The sequence below is a fragment of the Melanaphis sacchari genome, unplaced genomic scaffold, assembly GCF_002803265.2.
Source record: "Melanaphis sacchari strain LSU unplaced genomic scaffold, SCAv2.0 Contig61_pilon_pilon, whole genome shotgun sequence".
NCBI lineage: Eukaryota > Metazoa > Arthropoda > Insecta > Hemiptera > Aphididae > Melanaphis > Melanaphis sacchari.
The window spans coordinates 1,526,090-1,549,494 of NW_020271437.1; the positions used below are offsets into that span (position 1 = coordinate 1,526,090).

At 27.8% G+C, this 23,405-nt stretch overlaps 2 protein-coding genes across 2 annotated transcripts; both read right to left on the bottom strand.

The window, feature by feature from the left end:
- Positions 1–6,086: 6,086 nt before the first annotated feature.
- LOC112600175 (calmodulin-like) lies at positions 6,087–6,677 on the bottom strand. The gene has a single exon (XM_025347342.1). It carries the CDS (start codon positions 6,675–6,677, stop codon positions 6,087–6,089), a length of 591 nt encoding a protein of 196 aa, XP_025203127.1.
- Positions 6,678–16,990: 10,313 nt separating this feature from the next.
- LOC112600210 lies at positions 16,991–17,587 on the bottom strand. Its single transcript, XM_025347390.1, has 2 exons — positions 17,392–17,587; positions 16,991–17,328 (listed from the first exon to the last, which is right to left on the bottom strand). The coding sequence occupies exon 2, from the start codon at positions 17,317–17,319 to the stop codon at positions 17,032–17,034; it is 288 nt and encodes a 95-aa protein (XP_025203175.1). The 5' UTR covers positions 17,320–17,328; positions 17,392–17,587; the 3' UTR covers positions 16,991–17,031.
- Between the last annotated feature and the right edge of the window lie 5,818 nt (positions 17,588–23,405).

Below are 23,405 nucleotides of genomic sequence, written 5' to 3' on the forward strand. Positions count from 1 at the left end.
AATATTTTATTTTTCTTCAAAAATTATGAATATAAATAATATAAAATATGATTTTAAGGACATAGTTCAACATATATTAATTAAAATACATTTGAAGGCATTTTATGTTTAATATTATATTATAGCATTTTAAAGACATTAATGTTATTTTAGTGACAAAAAATTTTGTTTATTGTAATATTAATTAAAATCTTTGATACATTTAATAGTTTTAAAATACATTTACGTGTAAATGTAATGTAATTAGTTTTATCCGAATTCGATTAAATAATAATAATCATAATAAAAAAATTATAGTCTTAATACATTTTTAATATAAACTGAAGAACTATAGTAGATCCTTTGTAAATGGTCCTTTTTATTATTTTTTTTTCTAACCAAAGTTTTATTTAAATACTTACAAATTTATTTATAAGAAATGTAGTAATAATATGTATAATATGCTCATATAATATAATATAATATAAATTAAGTACTCAATTTTTTTTTTTTTTTTTTTATAATTTATTTCAAGAAGTAATTATTATTTAAATTTTTTATAAAATTTCCATTTTAAATTTCAATCAAATGTGTGTATATTATATTGTATCATACAGAAATTAGTACACATTATGTATAATATGAAAAACAATCTAAATTAGCATAATTAGTTCTTATCGTTAAAAATCATAATATACTATATTATATATGTATAATTTTACATATATTTAATTCAAAAATATGTAGAAAATACGTTTTATTCCACAGACATTTTTGATTTTTTTCTTCTACGTAAACATTACTTAATTGTTATTATTTATTTGTTAAATACTTAAATAATTGTATAAATTATGAAATGCAAATATTTTATATACTAAGTCTTATGTCTATTTTTTGAACAAATGTCACTTGTTCATTTCATATTACTATACATTTTGTAAATTTGAGTAGATAAATATTACGTTTAAAAAAGCTTTAAATTTACTAATAGGTTTATTAAACCCTATATATTTTAAAACTTGTACATTTCGTTATATTGTAGTTTATAAATTATTAGGATTTCTATTTTTAGAGTATTGATTTCAGACCTGCTAATGATCTTATTATATCATTTAGTTCATGACAATTAAAAAATAAATGTTTTGAATTCTTTTTATTTTTAAATTGTTGTTATTTGTTGAAAAAAAAATGTTTACACCTTTAATTTGTTCGTAACATATACTATAGGTACAGCACCATAGTTCGATATAATTTTAAAGTGTGATAAATTATTATTATACCTATATTATGTGACATGCTAATATTAAAAAAGAAAATATATATATATATGTAGTTTTGTGATTTTATTTAGGCGGTACCTATATTCATGTATATCAGAAAACATGTTCACTCTTCTATCTTACTTTGGTCAAGATAAATAACCATGTATCTACCTTTTACATTTATAACTTACAAGTTACATTAGTTGATTGTGATTTTTACATAATATAAAAATTTAGTTGCCTTAATCTTTAATTTACTGCTTAAATATTGCTCTCAAACATGCATAATTATACCTATACAAATGTAAATAAACAGCTTCTAAGTGATAAAATGTTTATTTTATTATAAATCGTATTGATATTTTAAGTGTCTTAGACAGCTTAAGCTTTCTAGCAAAAAGCCTTTCAAAGTCCCCCTTTACTCGTCACGATAGTTTAAAAAAAAAGTAGGTACTATGTGAATCAAAATTAATTTGGTAAAAGAAGCTCACTATATTTTTGTTATTAAACATTTTTATTTAATATTCTTTCAAATTCATAGAGAATGAGGATCAACTAAAAATTCAAATCTTGGAATATTTTAGAGATTTCATTCAAATTATTAAGTCATTAACTTACTTTACCAAAGAGTACAAAGTCATAAAATTCTACTGATTTAACTTCTTTCCTCTCGCACTATCCTCTAAAATCCTGACAAATAGTTAAAAAAGAAAAATACTGGTTTAGGATCTTTCACTAGTAGCACTATTTAGTGTATTTTTAATTTTGCTAATGTAAATTCTTAATATATGTTGTAATTATTTTTTAAATAACATAATCAAATTACTCGTAAATAGATACTTAATTATTATATTTATAAAAATAAAAATGTTAATATTATCATGACGTAGTTTTAAATACCTAGTTTATGTATTTGTTTATTACTCTGATGCAATAATTATTTAAACAACTGCATTAAAAATTATTGTCAATTTTTGTTACTTTAAAACAATTTTAATCAATATTTTTTTACATCTGTAACTATGTAGTTTTATAATTTCCTTACAATTGAAAAAAAATAATGTACCTAATTAATACAATATTATATAACACATTAATTAATTAATTAAACAAATATATTTTATCGCCACAACCACTGCAGTATACTAACAAAATTATATTTAGAGCGTTAGACACTAATAATATTAATCATAATTTATGGTTTTCTACGTAAAATGCAACTACTTTAATTAAAAAACTTTATCATATTGATATTATTAAATACTTATTAATTTATTATTTATTTTTGGTGATAAATATTTTATTTTATTTATAAATTAGAACATTAAAAAAAAATATTTTGTTGTAAGGGATAAGCTGGGGCTAGCTCTCTCTCTTCCCTTTTACCACAGTGTCACCCTAAATTTGGACTTAACTATTATAGAGATCATGATGATGGTGAATGCAAAGGCCTTTAGAAAAACATCTAATTATAATGTTCCATGCATACCTAAATCATAAATATATATTATATACTTATTTTCATTAAACCTATGTTTTTGCATATTATAGTATATTATATTGTATAACTATGTACAGTTGACAGAAAAAAGGTAAGTGCTTATTTTGGAAATCATACTATTACTAGTAAATATATCGTATCTTAATTTCTAGTATATCCAGTTTAGGGGCGTTATTTCAGATTATTTTTTAGGTGTATGATGTTTTAAGTAGTCCATTTTAAAACTTCACCAGGCCATATAAAAATATATGTATGAACGTATATGTATGCATTATACTGCTTTCAATTATTTCCATACATCTCATGGATTGAACCATTACATTAATATAAATAGGCAGTAAAAATCAATTTAAAAACTAAAATATAATAATTAATTAACAATCATAATAATTGCAGACTATATACTAATATTGATATAGGTATGTCAATATAAAAATTAAAATACAATTCAAGAAGATTTAATTTTGAGCATTATCTTTGCAGGGCGCAGGCCAATCAGTATATTATTTTAAAAGTAAAGGGTGCAACCACACACACCCTGATCCCCCCAAATGACGCTGCTGATCCAGTTACCTACCTTAAGTATTTATATTTGTTCTGTAGATCAACGCAATGACTGGTAACTTAAGACACTGAAAAAAAATTCTTCTGTTTGATGGTACATACCACATTTTTTTTTTTTTTTTTTGGCCCAGTTTTTAACTGTTTATATTGTCGATATTTTTCGGCGAAGCTCATCATATCTGTCCGACTGAATCATCTATGAAAACTCAATGACGAAAATACAAAAATCCGATCTATATTTGAGCTAGTTATAGGTTGTACGTTATCTTTTTTTAACGTTAACGACCCGTCAACTGTCGTGTGAACCGCACACTAAGGCGGTGTGACCGCGTTCGCAGAATATTGAATTCGGCTGAGTCGTTGAGGGGACGTAGAACAACTAGTACCCCGTGTCCGGGTAATCAATCAAAACGAAAAATGGGTAGAGGAAAAAATATATCCTAAATAATACCCGTTTTGTCCGACGACGATGCCGCCGCAGCCTTTTTCCGCGCTACGTCCATCCATCATCATAGTGTATGGCGTGGTAATACGTATCATTACGTGTATATTTGCAAAAGACCGGACGCCGCCGACCGTTGTCACCGGACGCGTCCTCCGAGAAAAACTTCTTCGACGGTCGTCCTGCGTTTATTTAGGCATTCTTCTGCCGCGTCACCGTATTATATGTTATTATTATTGTGTACAATTTGGCCGTTTTTATATCAACCATCCTGGTAGTCATCGTCACATTCAGTGACGCCCGTCCGTCTCGTGTCTTGTATTATATTATATTATGCCATTTTCGAGAAAGGGGTTTAAAACTCTTTTGTCCGAAATACTAGTTTGACGGAGTGGGTTTTTTTCTTCATTTTATCGCCGGGTCGCAGCTTGCTGTCGCGTGTAATGTAATGTATAGCCGTCTGCTTTCATTCTCTCTCGTTCGTCGTGTGCTTATTATATTATATATTTTATATTATAATGATGTACAAAATACCTACCTACCTACTATATTATATGTACTTAGGTCGGTTATTTGCAACCCTTACACCGGGCTACGCGTTGATAACACTGCGGAGACTCGTGTTACTTTAGTTATTTAGATATTTACCTACCTACTTATTTTATAAGTTTAGATTTCGTATGATTTTCAATTGATTTGAATTATATTGTTCCGTTTATGTTCTGTTTGTGTCCAAAATTACATGTGAAATGCAAAATCAATAATAAAATAAAGCGGATTCAGGAAAAAATCTATTCCAAAACCATTATCATAAGCATTTAATTTAGTTAGAGTATAGTAAGGGTGATATATGATTGTGAACAGACCTTTTTCCGTAACACGATTGCGAACGTTTCAATTCATCTTTAATCGTGCGATGTTACCAGACTAGGTGTTAGTCAATTACAAATTTTTAAAATAATTAAATAGTAGGTATAAGGATGTTCTACTACTTCGCTATTAAAACAATTTACATAACTCTATGGCCAAAGAATATAAATCTAAAATCGAATCAACATTAAAAAATTATAATTATTACAATTTATAAAGTCTTCAAGGATCTAATTTTACATTTACAAAAAACTGGAACCTCCTAACTTAAAAAAAATGTAGAAAAACATTTTAAAAACTATTATTTTTTTTATTATCTTTATTTTTTCAGTTAATACATTATGTAAGTAACAGTATTATTAATATTTATAATCCGAAATTTTAATTATTCAACATTTAAAATACTTATTTCATATGATTTTATTTTAGTTTGTAACGTAGCTATAATGTAACATTGATTATTATTATTGAATAGTTTTTATTAAAAAAAAAAAAATATTGAATTGAATTTCTGAACAAAATTAAAGATATTCAGAAATTATAAAATTGGCAACGTTGTCTATAAAAACGTTCGCAATCGTTAGTTTTTTGGTTAAAAAAATCAAATTTTTTGATAAATGACCTTCGTTCACAATCATTCGCTACCCGAGTAGTAATTGAGTTTATTCAAATGTTACATATACCTAGGTTAGTTATTAGACTATTTTTATTTTTTATCATATTTCCACATACCTATACATACAGCATTGTAGTTTATTGAAATAATTAAAAATACAGAAACTATTTAATTATTTTGGCACATATATGGAACTGGAACTGTCCGCCTTGGTGGATTCTAGTTCATAAGTGGAAATATCAAAATCTCGGTAAGCATACAAGGCGTTACTGCATATTGTTTTTTTTTTATGTTAATTGGTTCTTCTTATAAGTCTTCTTAGTTTGTCATTACAGTCTACAGACGTACTTTTTTTTCTTACCTTACCCCTTTGTTTTAAAATTTGTTTCTATAGCCAATTGGAACATATTACACTGCAACAAAATCCCTCATAAATCATAATCTAATTTAAATATAAAATATATTTGTAGCTACAACTTTTTTCTTGGTTTATTTTTATTTTTTCAACATTCAATTCAATTCTTTAATATGCTTGTTTTCCTCGCATATTTCTAAAATAACCATTTTAAATTATTACCATCACTTGTATAACATGCAGTCATGCAGAGCTTGAGTATCTATATTTAATGCACAATGGCAAATATGATATTAAATGAAAATATATCATTGTTCATAAATTACATACATGATAAAAATATTAAATAAGGATACACATTTCCATCTCACGGGGCTATGTATACTTAAATGACACGAAACGCAATAGACACAAATAAAATATAGATAGTAAGTAGTTACAGACGTACAATTTTATAGGTGCATAATATGTATAGGACAAAGTAGTTAGCTAACAGTCTAAAGATATCTGTCCAGCGGGGCCGGTCGGACCATTGTGTCCATGAAATCGTCGTAGTCGATCATTCCCAAACCGGCATAGTCCATGGTGGTCACCATTTCGTCCACGTCCACGGTCGTCACTACCTTTGGGTCGAATTCGTTAAGCACGGCGCGCACATGGCTGACCGACACCTGACCGCTGGACGTTGAATCGCCGGCCGCTAGCATGCCTCGGAATCGCCGGCGACGCGCTCCGTCTTCAGCCCAACGACGCGTCATAGATACCGTCCATTGGTTGCGGGTGATGTAGCCGCGTCCTTTTGGATCGTATTCGTCTACTATGGCGATGACGTCTTCGTCAGTCGCGTCTACGCCGAGCGCGCGCAATGCCATATATAGGTGTCTGACGTTCATCTTGTCGCTGCCCTCGCTAAACATGGCGAAAGCCGCGTGTACCTCGGCCAACAATTGCGCGGGTAGCCTGGGTGGCTCTTCGTTGACGTTGTCGTTCGATAGTTCTGCTTCGGATCGTTGTTCTTGATCGTCGTCATCGTTATCATCGTCGTGGAACGGTTCCGTCGCAATCGGCTGTCGTTCGGGTTCAGACATATCGGATAAAGAAATTAATGTATTTATTATTTTAATGATTCAATTGTTTTTCGTAAGTTTAAACGAGAATTTTTATAAAAATTAATTATTAGTATATAGTTATTTAATGATTTAAAAATGTATAAATTACCTAGGTAACGGAAATAAAAATTAACGCATTGCGCGGATAATTATTGTAGTAGGTATTTAAAAAAAATAAGTACTTATCTAATATTTTAATGAACAAAGGTCAATATGTGAGTGTGGATACATTGGATACCTATATGAAGAAAAATAGACACGTTTCACGAAATAAAAGACATTGAGGAATTTGTTAAATCAATTGATCGTCTTATTAAAGACTTATTTTTGGGCCTTGTAGGGTGCTACCCGTAATTACTATGAGTAGTACAAGATAATACTTTAAAGGTTGTTTAATGGATTTATAATACAATTTAAACGTTCAAATTGTTTTTTCCGTATCTATCTATATTATCGTCACAAAATAGCAACTGTATTTTAATTTTTAGTAATTTTTCCACTAACCACTCTTATACCTATATTGGCCATCTTGTTGTATGCGCTCTATCGGCGACATTACGACTGCAGTATGCGCTCTGTCGTTTTTACCACTCTAATTGTAAGTAATATAAGTAATTATTTTTATTACACCATATATACATACACAGGTGATAGGTACAAGCATTAATTTTATATACAGATAAGTCGAACTATAGGAATACTTGGAAACTGTATTTTTAGATTTATTTTATTCCGGCAAACATCGCAGTTTAGATAATTTTGAAGATAAAAATTATCTTGGTCGGCACGGATTACGATTACAATTTATAGATTATATATAGATACATTTATCGCACAATATATTTTCTACATTTACTAAAAGATTTTTAGAAATTAAAAAAAATAGTAGCTGATTCTTCGTTTTGAATTATGGTATGAAATTCTTTTGCAAACATATTGAAAAGTGAAAATAAAAACCGTGTAAACCCAAGAACTGTCGGCCAATGACAAAATACACGATCAAAAATTATATCATGCAATAGAAGAGAGTGATAATCTTTATTAGCATTAAGTCACGATAGTAAAGATAAATTGGGTAGTAGAACGCATACGACAAACGTGCCGTAATTGTAGGTAGACCGCGATCTACGGTAGAACTCATATGACAAGTTAACCTCTATATTTTGTTGTGCACTGTGCAGTATATATAAATAATATTTATACTTAGGTATAACCAGAGAGGTCGACTGCAGTGGTACGATTTTTGATGTATTGCTTGCGTAATGTGCTATGAAAAGGAGGGGAGGAATTAATGAGGAGATCGTTTTGGATGTGGGACAAGATGGTTGGACCGCTTACGATGAAAATTGCATGAGTTTTGACTTTCATGCAACAGCTCCTTGTGTTGCATGAGTATAGCGCGAGTATATTAACTTGGTAATTAGCTCGGCGGGGGTGGATGGCGGCGGCTACTCGATGAATAATAATTTTTGAATACATACATACATATTGGACGAGCGACGACGGTGATAGGACGGGAGAAAGAGAGGAAACGGAATAATAATATGCCGAAAAAAAAAAGAAATTTATAAATATATTATATAGTAGACCTCCGCCGCGGCCGAGTTGCGGGTAAATAACCGCCGCAGTCTGTGCCGAAGAACGCAGGAGCCAACACGCGCGCGACTTGCACGGTGGAGGCATTGATATATACAACGCATCCGCCGTCGTCGATGTGCAGCAACTGCGTCCAAAGATCCATCCAAGGCATATCTAACTTGTGCGTTTACTCGCGACAATAATATATATGAGTCATCAGTGAATGTAATATGCAACCAAAGTGGTGGAGGCGGTAAGAGTCAGAAACGTGCGCAAGCGCTGCGTAAACCTTAATTGATCAATGAAGAATTTTCGGTTCCAATATATATATATATATATTTATGGGTGTGTGTATAGAGACATTCATAGTGTGGCATGTGGAATATAAAATCATCACGATAATTGATAGAGAGGTATGTTTATCATATTATATCAAATCGTCAGTGAAACTATGGAGGAATAAAATCTTTTCCCACCATAGACTTGTTTATTTATTATTAAAGTATAAAAAAAATATTATAAAACATGTATTGTAGATATTACTAAATTGCCATTACAGGTAAGTGCAAATTAATTTTCAAAATATTAATAATATTAGTATTATAACAATTGACATTTTGACACATTTTATTTTGTCAATTATCTATGGTTATTTTTCATAACAGTCGTCCCTGCTTTTCGAAATTCCTGACCACATAAATCGTGGATGTATTTACTATACAGGCACTTTAGTTTTTATATTAATATTTTTACTAACATTAATTTATAGCATCTGATTATAAACGCGTGATGTTTGATAGATTGTAACATGATATTTTTATAACATAGGTAGGTACACGTGCCTAATAATTACAGTAGGTATATATATTAAATTGAGCTGCATTTTTAACGATTATACAGATTATACTGCACATACTATCAAACTACCATGATATGGAGTGGTCGCGAGAAACTATAATAAATGAGCCGTGTCAATTGTGGGTGGAAAAAGAAAGTTCTATTAAAAAGTCTATTAAAAAGTGCGACCGAATTTGTTCTGTAGGTGCAAAGGAAGAACTTTTATTATCATTAGGTACTTTCAAACGTTTATTTTTTTAAACTTTTCATCATGCGGCTAGAGTTTTTATGATTACAATGATTATTATAATATTATAATATAATAATCAGTCACTTATTGTGCGTGCGCATCGTGTTTATTGCATTATTAATACTTAGGAAATGTGCATAAGTGGATGTAATGAGCACCGCGAGAAATCGCTGCCAGGTAAATGCGCCCTTTATTTTCTTTAGGCTAGTTTTTTTTTTACGTTTTTCCAACGGACTCCATACCCGTTCATTACGTGATTTGTTTACGCATATATTATTACCATGGGCAAGATTTTTGCCTATATATATATATATATAATTATTATATATATATATATATGTTATAATAATACTTGACACATTTTTCTTTTCTAATAATAATAATATGTTTAATCCTCTTCTCTTTCTTCACGCCTCATAGCAAAAGAAAATTTTTAACTGCTTTCCTTGTGGGTGGTTTTTAAGATCTGAAATCATTTGAATATATATCCAATTTAAGGTTTCTACTTGTACTACCTAAAATCTAGTCCAGTTCTATGTCCCAAATCATTCCACATTATAATATATTATAATGTACATTATGGTTATAAGAGTCATCCGGTGACCGGTCAAAATATCTATTCAGTTAAAAATATTTCTGATTTAAAATGTCTTCAGTACAAAATACCTCCTGTTTAAAATATCTCTTAATATATTAATATGATTTAAGGGGCTTATTTATATGCAAATGCATATTTTTCTACAAATATCTAAAATAATTTTGATTATAAATGTTAATGTTTCGTAATGTGTAGATTCTATGGTTAATTTTTTAAAAATAGTAAATTATGCTACTATTCAGAAATATGCAATTAATATGAATTTTCATTCAAATATGTGAAAACGTGAAAAAATTTAACCATTTAATCTACATATTACGAAACGTTAACATTAATGAACAAAATTATTCTAGATAAATTTAAAAAAAATATGCATTTGCATATAAATCCAGGCCTTAATAATTATTAATTAACAAAATAATAATTATCTATTTCTTCTCGAGTGGTTGTATAGCATGAAGTACATTTATATGTTTTTTACTCAGAACAACACCAAATAAATTTGTTCAATCCTTATAGAACGTATGAAGGTATCCATTTTGTATTAATAATTTGTTGATTTTTTGACTTGCAATAAATTATAGAGGCATTTTTAAATCTAAATCTGTTGAATTAGAACTAGCTTAGTCAATACCAGCTGTATGTCTACACTAACACACTGTCGTATCGATATAATCGTTACGTCGATAAATTCGTTTATCGTGGTTTATAATCGCAATCGTAAAAAATATATCAGAATATTATACAAATTAGTCAGTGTGACAGTGTAATATTGTAATTAGTCATGGGAGATATTTTAATTAGAAATATTTTGAATAGGAGGTATTTTGACCTGAAACCAGAGTTACTTACTACACATAAATTATAATGCTTTTAATGCAAATTATATTGTGCCTTGCTTGTTTTAACTCAGTTTAGTTCCCCGGCTACACTGACCATTTAAGTAGGTAGATACTCTGTTTAATCTTTAGCTATTTTATAGTTTTGTCATACCTATCACATATTTTTTATTTTTAACCTGCTTAATCTTGTTGAATACCGTTAGGCATAAAATATTTATTTAAATATGAATAAATAAATAGATATCAATTAAGCAGCCGGATCATCCGTATGGTACACCAATAAATGGCCATATGCCCAAGTTATCGAAACTGTGGGAGCAAAATGAGCATAAAAGGTATAATAGGTATCTGTGATCAGTTAGGTGAAAACACGCATCGATTAGTATATTACAACAATTTTATTTTAATTGTAAACTATTGTTGTTAATAAATGAAATTTATGATACTATCGTAAAGAAATAACTAATAAATCAATTTTTTATATTAAGTCATCAAGACTATCTCTCGGATACATTTAAATATCTTTCGGGCCTATTATTTGTCCACGTATTGATACCTAATGATTTGATACCAGGTGATTTATTACAGTATAATAGTAATTTCGATTTTTAACTTATATTATTGTTGACAATTAATAATTAATAGGCCGAGTTATCTGCAATATTATTTACAATGTAAATTTAAATTCAGATTTATTTCATGACATATTTCTCTTGATGGGTGCATTTATTATACCAAATTATTTAAACTTATTATATATACATATATATAGTTTGACTGGATGGCAATACATTTTACAAAAATCGTACCTAACCTAACGATCACACGCAATCGTTCATATCTGGTCTCGACGCGTATAACATTATTATAATATATAGAGTGAGGGGCCCGTGTTCGGAGGATACATCTATGTTGGAATCTATAATTTGGTTATGGGGGGGGGGGGCATATTATAATGTATGTATAATATATTATTTTTGTTATTATATTCATACATAATGCGCGCGCGTGAAATATAGATAATAATATAATAATTTAAATGTATATAATATTTATGCTCACCTGTTGGCTAACGTCCAACAGGACAAAACATTTACGTGATAGCAGCTGCTGATAACTGATAGGATATGGCATTCAAGTTTGTCCTGTGTATACTATATCGTCTATATCATATATACCTAGCTGTCTATCTTTACATATACGCTTTTTGTAAGTACCTGCTTATACTTGGCTACTTATCTACCTTTACACACACATAGACTAACGTATATCCATAACTAGCTATCTACCGTCATACTGCTGTATACTTCGTGGTCTATTTTATATGCTCGTATACGTGCCTGGTCCGGTTCGGTTCTGTCATTGCAGTCACGTAAATATTTTATTATTGTTGGTATATGTTAAAATAGGTATACCTACATACGTTTATGTACGCTGCAAACACAAAAACAGCCGGCAACTACGCCAGTCCCGCCGAATCGGACTCACGACTATGGAATACTAAAACTTTATGTACAGAACTGGGGAGAACGCTATTGTATTGGTAGGTGCACTTCTGCAACTTATGTGAGCATTTACGTTATGATAATAATATATAGAAACATGTCGTATTATTATTATTATTATTATTATTATTATTATTATTATTATTATTATTATTATTATATATATTTGGCTGCCCAACCTTCGTTGATCGTATTTCACTTTATAAACGACCAGTTCGATGCTCGTAACGTATACGTTCAACTACATTGCATGTACACGGATCGTCTGTGCTTGGGTATAGTGTTATTATTATTATTATATGGATATATTATGTAAGACATACCTAATTTTTTTCCGCTTCTATTGTGATTAAATATACCAAAAAGAAAAAAATGTTTCAATGTCTAATATATTATATTAAATTATTTTAATATCGTTATAGACTATTAGTTGTGACATTTATGATATTGTTCAGCTTTTCTCTATTTTGCCGATGAGCACTTACTAACAATTTCATTTTAGCTGTGATGAAAAATCGCTATGAGATCGATTTTGGCTTTCATCATAACGTATTATAGTATACCTACAACAGTGTTGTAGAGCATCATCGATATTAATTGTGTTTGTGTGTGAAATTAATGTATATTACTTATATACATTGAATATCGACTGTATGGTTATTAATCATTGGTTAATTTATACACTTACACACACGTATTTAGTAATTAGGAATTTGAAACTTTATAAGAACTTTGTAGGTACTCAAAACAATTAAATTTATTATGAACGAAGTAGAATAAAATAAAATCTTTAAGTGAATAGTAAAATTTCACTCAAAAAATATTGTGTGAACGTTTAATCATCCATATAATCCTTAACCTCTAAATTTGAGAATAAAGAATGAGAGTTTTTTGGAGTAAACACATTTTATAGGACTCCGTATGTTATAAAAATTTAATAATACTATAAACTATGTAGGTAAAAATTTTTTTCAAAATTGTTTATAAATCTGTAAAATTGTGTATACCCACGATATCTACATAATATCTTTAATATCAAACTTATAACTTATAAGAAATCATATGGTTAAGTCTTCTCTAATCCTCTATACAACAAATTGTCAGCTCTACCTCAAAGAAAACTGCTCCAAAGTCCTGTAATATTATCGTCGATATCGTTATTAATTTTTTTCAAAAAATTAATATATTTTCAGAATTTGGTATTTTTTCAATATATTACTATAATAAAACGGAAAAAAAATATTGCAACATTTATTGTGTGCATAGCGCACACTGCACTATGCACAAATATTATAAATTATAAGACATTATATCAAACGATGTTAATCTCAAAATGCTAAATACTAATAAATAATATAATTGAAAATTTAATAAATATTATATTGACTTAATTACATTTAGATACCTGCATGTAAAAAAAATAATTTACCTATTCTACCAATAAATAAGTAAATTATTATATTATACGTTGTGGGTACCTAAAAAACCGTGCAGATTAACACATATACTTAGTATAACATTATTACAATAGAAATAAATAATAATATATTACAATTTTATTATAAAAATTAATATTAATTTTAGGTATACTCGTATAATACATGTAATTTAATTCAAATACAAAAAATGATTATATAAACATAATAATTAATAATTATCATAAACGTTATCGTAAAAAGTTATTAATCTATTATATACATTCGCGTTTTTTGTTAATACCAATAAAAAATAAAAATATCTCAGTAATAGGTGTTAGACCTAGCGGCCTTGCTACCTAGACACAGTTGCCTGCTCAGAGAGCGATGCCGCTCGTAGCTTTGTAGGGGGGGATTCGAACTAGCGACGGTGTGCGTCACAATTGACGCTTTAGTCCGCTCGGCTACTCCGTCCCCATTATATAATTGGTTTTTTAAATAGTAACCCATTAATACAATAATAAAGATGAGTAGAAATTAAATTGAAAACTGAAAAACTAAAATCAAAATTAATCGTTTAAAAGAAGAAATGTATAAAAAACGTTTTTAATTATATTTAAATTTTACGATAACATTATACTTATATAGTCGAACTTGGTTATCTCAAACTTCTTTAACTCAAAATCGTCGATGACTTGAACTTTTTCTCCGGTCCTTAGAATCCTGGATAACACGATGTTTTGAGTTTTATTAATATTATTAAATTGTGATATTTCCCTCATGTATCTATGTATATATTTTAATATCGAAAATATTCATTAGTGTTATCATTATCGATAAGTGGTTTAGAACGATTCACTACAAATACTGCGATCAACAGCAAAATTCAAACAAAAATAAATATCTTTTTTAAATGATTTTTTAACCTCATTTATGTTTATACATACATACCTTTTTAAAACTATATATACATAATTCATATATAAATACATAGAAATCAATATATTTTGTACTGTTTTAAAAATTTTTAATTTAGATTACTCGAAATTTTTTCCGGTCACTTCAATTTCGAGTTAACCAAGTTCGACTGTACAATACAGTCCCGGATAGTTTGACTACGTTACACTGTACAGCATATCTGCCAAAATTATATTATAAGTAGGTATATTATATTGTTATCGTACTTATACGCACTGGTGGCAGGAATTACTCGTTTCCACTAAAAAATGAAAAAGGTACGATTCCCGTTTTCGTCAAAATATATGTTTCCACCAAAAAAACTTTGGAAACCAATGGTTTTAATTTTTAAGCAATATATGTCGTAATAAGTATAAAATATAATAATGTATCATGTAGGTATAATATCAATGACATTTGTAAATAACTGCGAAGATCATAGGTACAAAAATATATACAGCAATAATCTTCGATAATTTTTGATAATTAATTGTCATTCGTCGATAATGTAAGGAAGTATAAACTTTATCATAGTTTATTTATAATTCGCACATAATAATTATCTGACAAATGTTAAATTCTTATACTTCGATTCAGTATCTGTTCTGTTTATCAAAAAAATGATAACGTTCTTTAAACGGAATTTGTTGTAAGCAAAAGAGGTAAAAAAATTTTGATCTTTGATGGTTTTAAATATGTTTTTGATTATAATAAAAAATTGTACGACCAATATTTTGGAAATAGAAAATGTAATACTTGAAACGAAAGGTATATTTGTACATGGTTTCCAAAATAATAATTTGCGGAAACGGGAATTATACCTTTTTCATTTTGGCGCAAAAAGACTGCGTAAATTAGGGAACCGATTTTTTGGCGAAAACGTGCAATGCCCCCAGTGGCACCGGGAAAATGAGACGTCTAACTTATCATTACACTATCGAAATCATGAAATATTATTATTTATCATGAATTTTGGTACATTTCATTGCATTGTGATTAACTGAACTAACTGCCAAGCAATACCGATGGAATTATATTTAATAATATGAAACATAAAAAAACGAATGTATTATTATTTGAACTGGCCACAGCGATCGAACAGTTATATTATTCAAATGTTTCGATCAATGCTTGTTACGTACCTACTTAATTAATGGTAATTGTAATACAACCTATTATAGCAATTTATCAAAAATTAAAAGTATAAATATGGTTTTGTAAATACAATTTGATAACTACAGATAAATATTATTTTGTCGAGTAACTGCTTAGGTAAATAATATATATAATTAAATTTCTAATCCTAGCTATTACTCAAACTGTGGGCAATAATATTAAAATAATTTAATACCTATACTTATTATGATTATACATAAATAAATATATATAAACATATACATCATAAAATTATAGCGTGTTATAATAATTAATAATCCATTTGAATAAAAAAATCTATTTAACTACTTCTATTTTATTTTATATATTATTGATTAAGCAATATTTGATGTTTGTTTTTGTTAGGATATATTTTTTTAGTGTTAAGCTTTTCGAACCATCCCACCCATAACTATGTAGTTGCTCCCATTTAGTCTACCTACAATATGAATTATTACACTACATGCGCCTATGCAGGCCGGACACGTATCGCAGAAATATTAAATAAAATAAAAAGAAATTATTCAAAAAAAAAAAGAGTTATTTTTGTTAAATTCATTTGTGATATAATCGTATAATATTCAATCATAATGTAATAACTAATGATTTTTTAAAAATATTAAGTACATATTGTACAATATAAAATAAAATACATTCTTCACTCCGTTCAGAATCTAAAATATCAATCATATTACATTTTACGTAATAATAATAATAACAACCAATTTTTATTTTTATAACATTAAAATGCAAATTGTTTTTCAAATAATAATCAATGTAATTTTTTTTAACTTTATGGACAGTTATAAAAATACCTTTATTATAACATATTATAATATTATGCTTTTAAATCTGAATTACATCATGTTGATAAATTGGTTATTATAAAATTGTTGCGTGTCATGTAAATTTGATGTAAATAGACTGTAGGAAATACAGATTTTTTTTGATTTTTTTCTTTGGGTAACGCCTAAAACGTATTCGTATTGGTACTTCTCTTTGTACCCTTCACGATCTCACGAATCACGTTAAAAGAATTTCATAAAACGAGGAAAAAATAAAAACGAAATTTTATTTATTATATCTTTCATACAAGCTATAGGTATATTAAAATTATTACTTTTGTTGTTGCTTATATATTATTGCCATGTACCTATTTTAATATCATTAGCATTGATGCGTCGCCTTCACAAGTTTTATTTATCTTTGGCTTGAGGTAGTTTATTGGTCGCCAGCTGTCCACCTGTCTGTTGTACGTAGCAGCTTATCGACTTGGTCAATGGAGTCCTCGGTAGATCGTCGTCATCCCCGCTGTCCGGAAGTATAGTTACCTTATCCGTATTGACCATCAGCTGACGCTTCTCACGCCGGATTTCGTCGTTCTTTGCACTCTTCTGACCGAGTATCGGCATGCTTATGGTTGTTTTCAGCGGTTGTTTGAGGTCTGATGCGTTCATCACGTCATCCACATTACGCTTATCCATAATAGTTTACTATAATATATTAAATTTTTATAAATCACTGCAGCAATTATTAGATTAATATTTGAATTTTACCTATTGACGATCACGTACAGTCGTTAGTGTATTACGATTTACGACTAATATATTTTAACCGGATCGTCACTTACAATCTGCCGACGACGTTATAACTTGCTGTGCAGGTGTGATATAATATATATTATTATATCAATAGGTAAGATGATAAAAATAATATACTATTGCACACTATAAAAAGTTTCCGGTTATGACGACTACGACAACAATCACTGCTGATTGACCGCTAAGCTGCAATCGATTAATCGATGAGCTTTGTTCGGAATTATATGTATAATAACGTTTTACTTACATATTTTACGTAATAAATGTAGGTTTATTTTATTACATTACTATTTTATTTTATAAGCCGTTTGCATGTTATAAAGCTTGTTATTTTCTCCGTTGCCTCGTTACAGCGTGTGATCTCTGATTGTCTAAATGGACAACAACCGACTGTACCTTACGAATATTATAAACCTAATATATTAATTCATTAATTAAATTATTATTAGTCAGGAATGAATATGAAGTTACTACAGGGAAATATGAAGAAATATTAAATGGAAACGGTCAAAGGGGAAAACAGCAGAGAAATACTTGGCCACATTATGTTTGTATTCTCTATGCAACACCGCTCGTTTAAATTTTCAAAAACTATTACAAATATTTAGTAATTAATTTGATAAATTCATCATAATTTATAAGTCAAAACATTCATAAAAAAAATTCTACTTTAGCTAATACCAAATAAAAATATTAAAGGTTATCACTAAAAAAATTTACTACGATACTAATTCAAATTTCTACACAAAATGGTATCGAAAGATTAATATAAATTTTATACTTATAGTTATAAGTAAAGATCGGATTTATATGCATTTTAAATTGTAAAATATGCATGCAAACATGCACTAAAAAAAGTCAAAATATGCAAGGAAAAAATGCAAAACATGCAAAATAAAATTTCAATTTTATATTTGATTTTAATTTTGCAGTGATAATTATTTATTAATTTTATTACATTTTTCATAAACAAAAAGTTACATGTATAATATAGTACAAAAATTTAATTTTTTGTTAAATTGTAATTTAATTTTTAAACATTGATATATTGTAAAAAATATTTTATTAAAATTAAATAGTAGATACATTGGTGATATACTGATATAAATAGGAAAAAAGTACGAAAATTTTTATTGAAGGTAGTAAATTATTAATTTGAAAAACAATAAGTTATCAAAGTATGTTCCATGTTTATTTCCGTGAAATTATGACGGCGATCTGTAAGAATGTACTTGTATGATGAAAAACTACGTTCGACATCAACACTGGTGATTGGAGCATATTTAAAATTTGCTATTATATCCAGCGAATAATTTGGAACAGATAAATCGTCGAAATTAGCACTGTCACCTTGAAGTATTTTTGAAATTTCTTTTAAAACCATTAATCCTTTATTTTTATTCAAAACGTTTTTACATTTTGTTTTAATTATTGTACTATTTGCACTAGTAGGAAGTTCATTAACAGAGTATTCCACTTGTTCTAAAATTTTTAACGAGTCTACAAGGGACAAATTAGAGGTTTCAAGCTTTTTGATACTTTCAACGATACATAAAAAATTTGCTTTAATGTAAGCAAGATCATATTTTACATTAAATTTATTAAAAATTGATTTACAATTTTGAATGCATTTTGTATTATCTTCTAAGTTTTCAATCACATTTTTGAACTCTTCAAAATGATCTGCGTAAAAAAAGGCTGACTCTAGCCAAGTACCCCAACGGGTAATTATTGGCTGCGGTGGTAAATGTGTAATTGGCAACATTTCTTTATATAATTGAATTCTATACGGAGCCTTTGAGATATTCTTTGAGACGTAAAATATTTGATATTATAATATTATATAAACGTACCTATGATCTATGTTTTTATTTGTATATTTGTACGGTTTTTGTTAAAATATGCAAAAATATGCAGATCATGCATTAACGTCAGAATATGCAAAAATATGCAGTATAAAATTTTGATATTTAATCAATCAAGTAATGATTTGTGGACACTCATTGACTGCATGTATATGATGTTGAAAATAACAACATGCATTTTATGCAAAATCCGGTCTTTAGTTATAAGTAATTATAACATTGAAATAAAACAGATTGATTTGTCAAAAAAAAAATTAATAACTTTTTAAGGCTAAAGATCAACATTATTTTTATTTAGAGAGTGTATTATAAATCTGATAAACAATCATTTATTTAACTATTGGAATGTAAGGTGGGAAAGAGAAATGGATCTCATGATCATCTTGTATGAATCGGATTTCCGGTATCTAACTTATCTAAATTGAGTATCAGATTGCCATAATCAATTTAAAGAAATATCAGCGGGATAAGTGGCTTGTAAACATTTCAATAAAAATACTTATAAATAAAATAATTTCTTGATTAATATGCAAAATTTATAAAAGTATCATAATAATTAAATAACTGAAAAACTAAAAAATAAGATATTTTTTTCAAAAACATATTAGTATCATAAAAATTACTTCAAACTAAAATAATATGTGAAATTTTTACTTAAGTACAATATTTTTACAAAATTATGTCATCATGTCCTACTGAGTGTATACATTGTACGTATATAGATTCTAGGTACTATAATAATAATATTATGCATGTACGTGGAAAATGATGTGCAATTGAGTAAACCCTGCTGTGGCAGCGGTATATTTTAAAAATGAATTATTCAACGGAATAAAAGTGTGTGGCTGATAATGTACATTTATATAGTAATATAGTGTATATGTATAATAGTATCTCACAACTCTCAACAGTAGTAGTAAGAACAAAAGGCTTGGTTAGCGGAAAAGCAATACATTTTCTTTAATCTCGACGACGGACGAAGGGGTTAAAATATATTTCAAGTTTAACAGTAAGCGAAAAAATAACGTATGGTCAACACACGAGAAAATGTGCAATATTATTTATATTATATATTATAGATCTAATCCATATGTTATAACTTCGTCAGATTGTTTTTTTCTATACAATATATTTATATAACGCATGTATATTGCGTACTTCTAGGGTGTAGTTGCACATAGTACGCAAGTTATGTGGAAGAATGTGAAAGCAAAAACCTTAAGAAGAAAGATGATAATATACGGTTTGCAAATAATACATTATTATTACAATTTTTTCTCAAGCTAAAATGAGGACTGTAAAAATGAATCAATCGTAAATATTATATTGTGTAGGTGTCAGTTGGATATTATCCAAGAGGGTTTGAGGCTGATGCAGTATACTGTATAATAGTGTATAATGTATTTTATAGCGTCAAATGTGCCGGAAATTTTAGGATATTTTTGACAGCCAATTGAACCGAAGACGGAATTATATTATTATCATAATTATTATTATTACATTGAAATACGCGTGCAGTATATTATTGCAAAGTAATTGCACCCGAAAGAACGCGAGTTTTTTTTTTTTGAGCCGTTATATATTATTATTGTTGTAGTCGTGTTAACTATCCGAAACAATCGGATCACGCGATCCATTGGAAACGGCTAATTTTTTAAATAAAATTGTATAATATTCATTACTGGTTTTTTTGTTTTTATTTTATTTGTCTTTTAACGCTCGTAAAATAAGTCTTTAAACGTATATAAAGTACCATAGTAGACTGCTGCGAACAGATCGTTAAAAACTCGATCCATTTGTACCCGACGACGAGCACTGTGAAAATATTATTATTATGTAATTTTAAACTTTGAATTTGCAATATTATAATATTAAATTTGTATTCGTATTTTAAGTAGTGTAAATAATTTTATATATTTATATTATATGCTATAAGTACGTAATTTATTTTATCAAGGTTTTTAATATTAGGTATTCATAAATGGGTTTGAGTGTTTATATTATTGATACGCTTTTAATAAAACAAGTATAGGCATGTTTTCTAACATAAAATACGTAAATATAAATAAATAGGTAGATGTGGTTTACCATTTTAAATAATAAAACATTTTTGACAGTTTAATTTAAATTAAATTTATTATTAAATTGAAAAAAACATATTTAATACGTTTATATGTAAGTATAATACTTATATTAATAAAAAATTAAATAACAAGTTTAATAATTGAGTAAGTTAATAATATCAACAAGTTCATATAGTTAAACAAGTTTCTGTATTAGAACCACTTAATGTAAGTTTTTAATTTTTATTAATTTGTTTACCAATATTAATTACTCCTAAATATAAAATAAAAAACAGTTAATAAGAAAAATTACAATCTGATTTCTTACTCTCTGAGTCATATAATTTCGTTGGTATAGTGTGTATGGGACAAAAATTAAAACTTAGACGTATAAAAACATCCTTTTCATAGAAAATTTATATTGCATATTGTACCATGAAGGTATGATATAGTCGGTACCTATTATAGTACTTACGTAAAATCAAATAGGTACGTGAATTTATAGTTCTGTAGATAGGTATATTCTAGTTAGCTTCCAATACATTAGTTAGCATTCTGATTGAGAAATTCAAATTATATTTAAAAACAAGCATTATTCATTGACCACATACAAAATAAAATCGATTTATGTTTCGCATCAAACCTTCCATAAATGATTAATTTTTATATAGGTACTAGGTAGTTGTTTTTCCTATGCCAATTTTAATATTTACAAGATTGAGTTTATTTTTTTTTAGTTACAATTTCTATATCATTGATTTTATAAAATCAATATCGTAACTTATAGAATAAAGTACTATTGTAATCGTGTATTATACATATATTATTATAAATATATTAAAATGGTATTAATTTCTAACGACTTTTTAGTTTTTCGAGTTTGTTTTTATACTAGCCTATAATAAAAAAATAAACAAAGCTAATCATTTTTCATAAGTATAATTTTTAAATTTATAAGCTCGAATGTAATAAATACCGTGATTATAATTTGTAGCAATTCTATTATTATTGTTTTAATGAATATCTAAATCTATAGATGATGGTGATTTAGTTGATTTTAGATTCGATCGTATCCATGCTACGAAATACTTACTAAGTTGAGTTTAATTAATGAATAATGAGTTAACTAGAATTTAGATTATAATTTTTAAGATATTTATACCATAAATACCCATAGGCGCACATAGAGGGGTGCTTGGGAGTGCTTAGCACCCCTAGTTTCCTGTAAAATTTATTTCAGTATTTTATCAATCATTTGAAAATTATTGTGATTCATTGGGTTGGAATTTTTTTTCCATTACAAATAGACAATATGTAGCTTATGAATTCATGATTAATAATGTATTGATTGTTTTGTATGAATGCACGTTGCACTGTTCCAGTTCTCGTCTAAACGTTGAACATTAACAGCAATCAAATAATAAAAATTTGCATTATCCAACAGAAAATTAAATCTTGTTTAAAATTAATTAGTGATTAGATATTATTATTATTATTATATATATATAATATAAATACATTTTAATATTAATTATAATAATTAAAAATTATTAGAATGCCGTTTATTATGGTATAAGGGGGTGTGGGGGGCAGCCCCCACGGATCTGTTTACTGTAAATTATTCCAGCACCCCCTAAATTCACACCCAATGTATGCCTATGTAAATACCACGGAAAAAGTAGTATTTTTTTTGTTTCTATATAGATATTACTTTATCTTTTAAGTTTTAATATACCGATGTTTATCACCATATAATGTTTCTCATATTATGAAACTCGAATATGTGTTAACAACTTTAATGAGTAAATCGCTTTTCTTCTTATTCAGCATTTATTAAGATTGATAAATCTATGTTGTTATACAAATTGTTATGGCTAATGGCTATAATATTATATTAAAATATATACATAATACATATCGTATATTAAGTGTATTTTTGTACTGTTATTTATTTATTTCTTAATGCTATGTATAATGAGTTGTGCAATTTACAACTCTTAATTTTGACTCCGGGGCGTTACATAATTAAATATTAATATTA

Excerpts from the sequence above, each read along its gene's own strand:
- LOC112600175 (XM_025347342.1), bottom strand. The coding sequence starts at position 6,677 with ATGTCTGAACCCGAACGACAGCCGATTGCGACGGAACCGTTCCACGAC.
- LOC112600210 (XM_025347390.1), bottom strand. The coding sequence starts at position 17,319 with ATGGATAAGCGTAATGTGGATGACGTGATGAACGCATCAGACCTCAAA.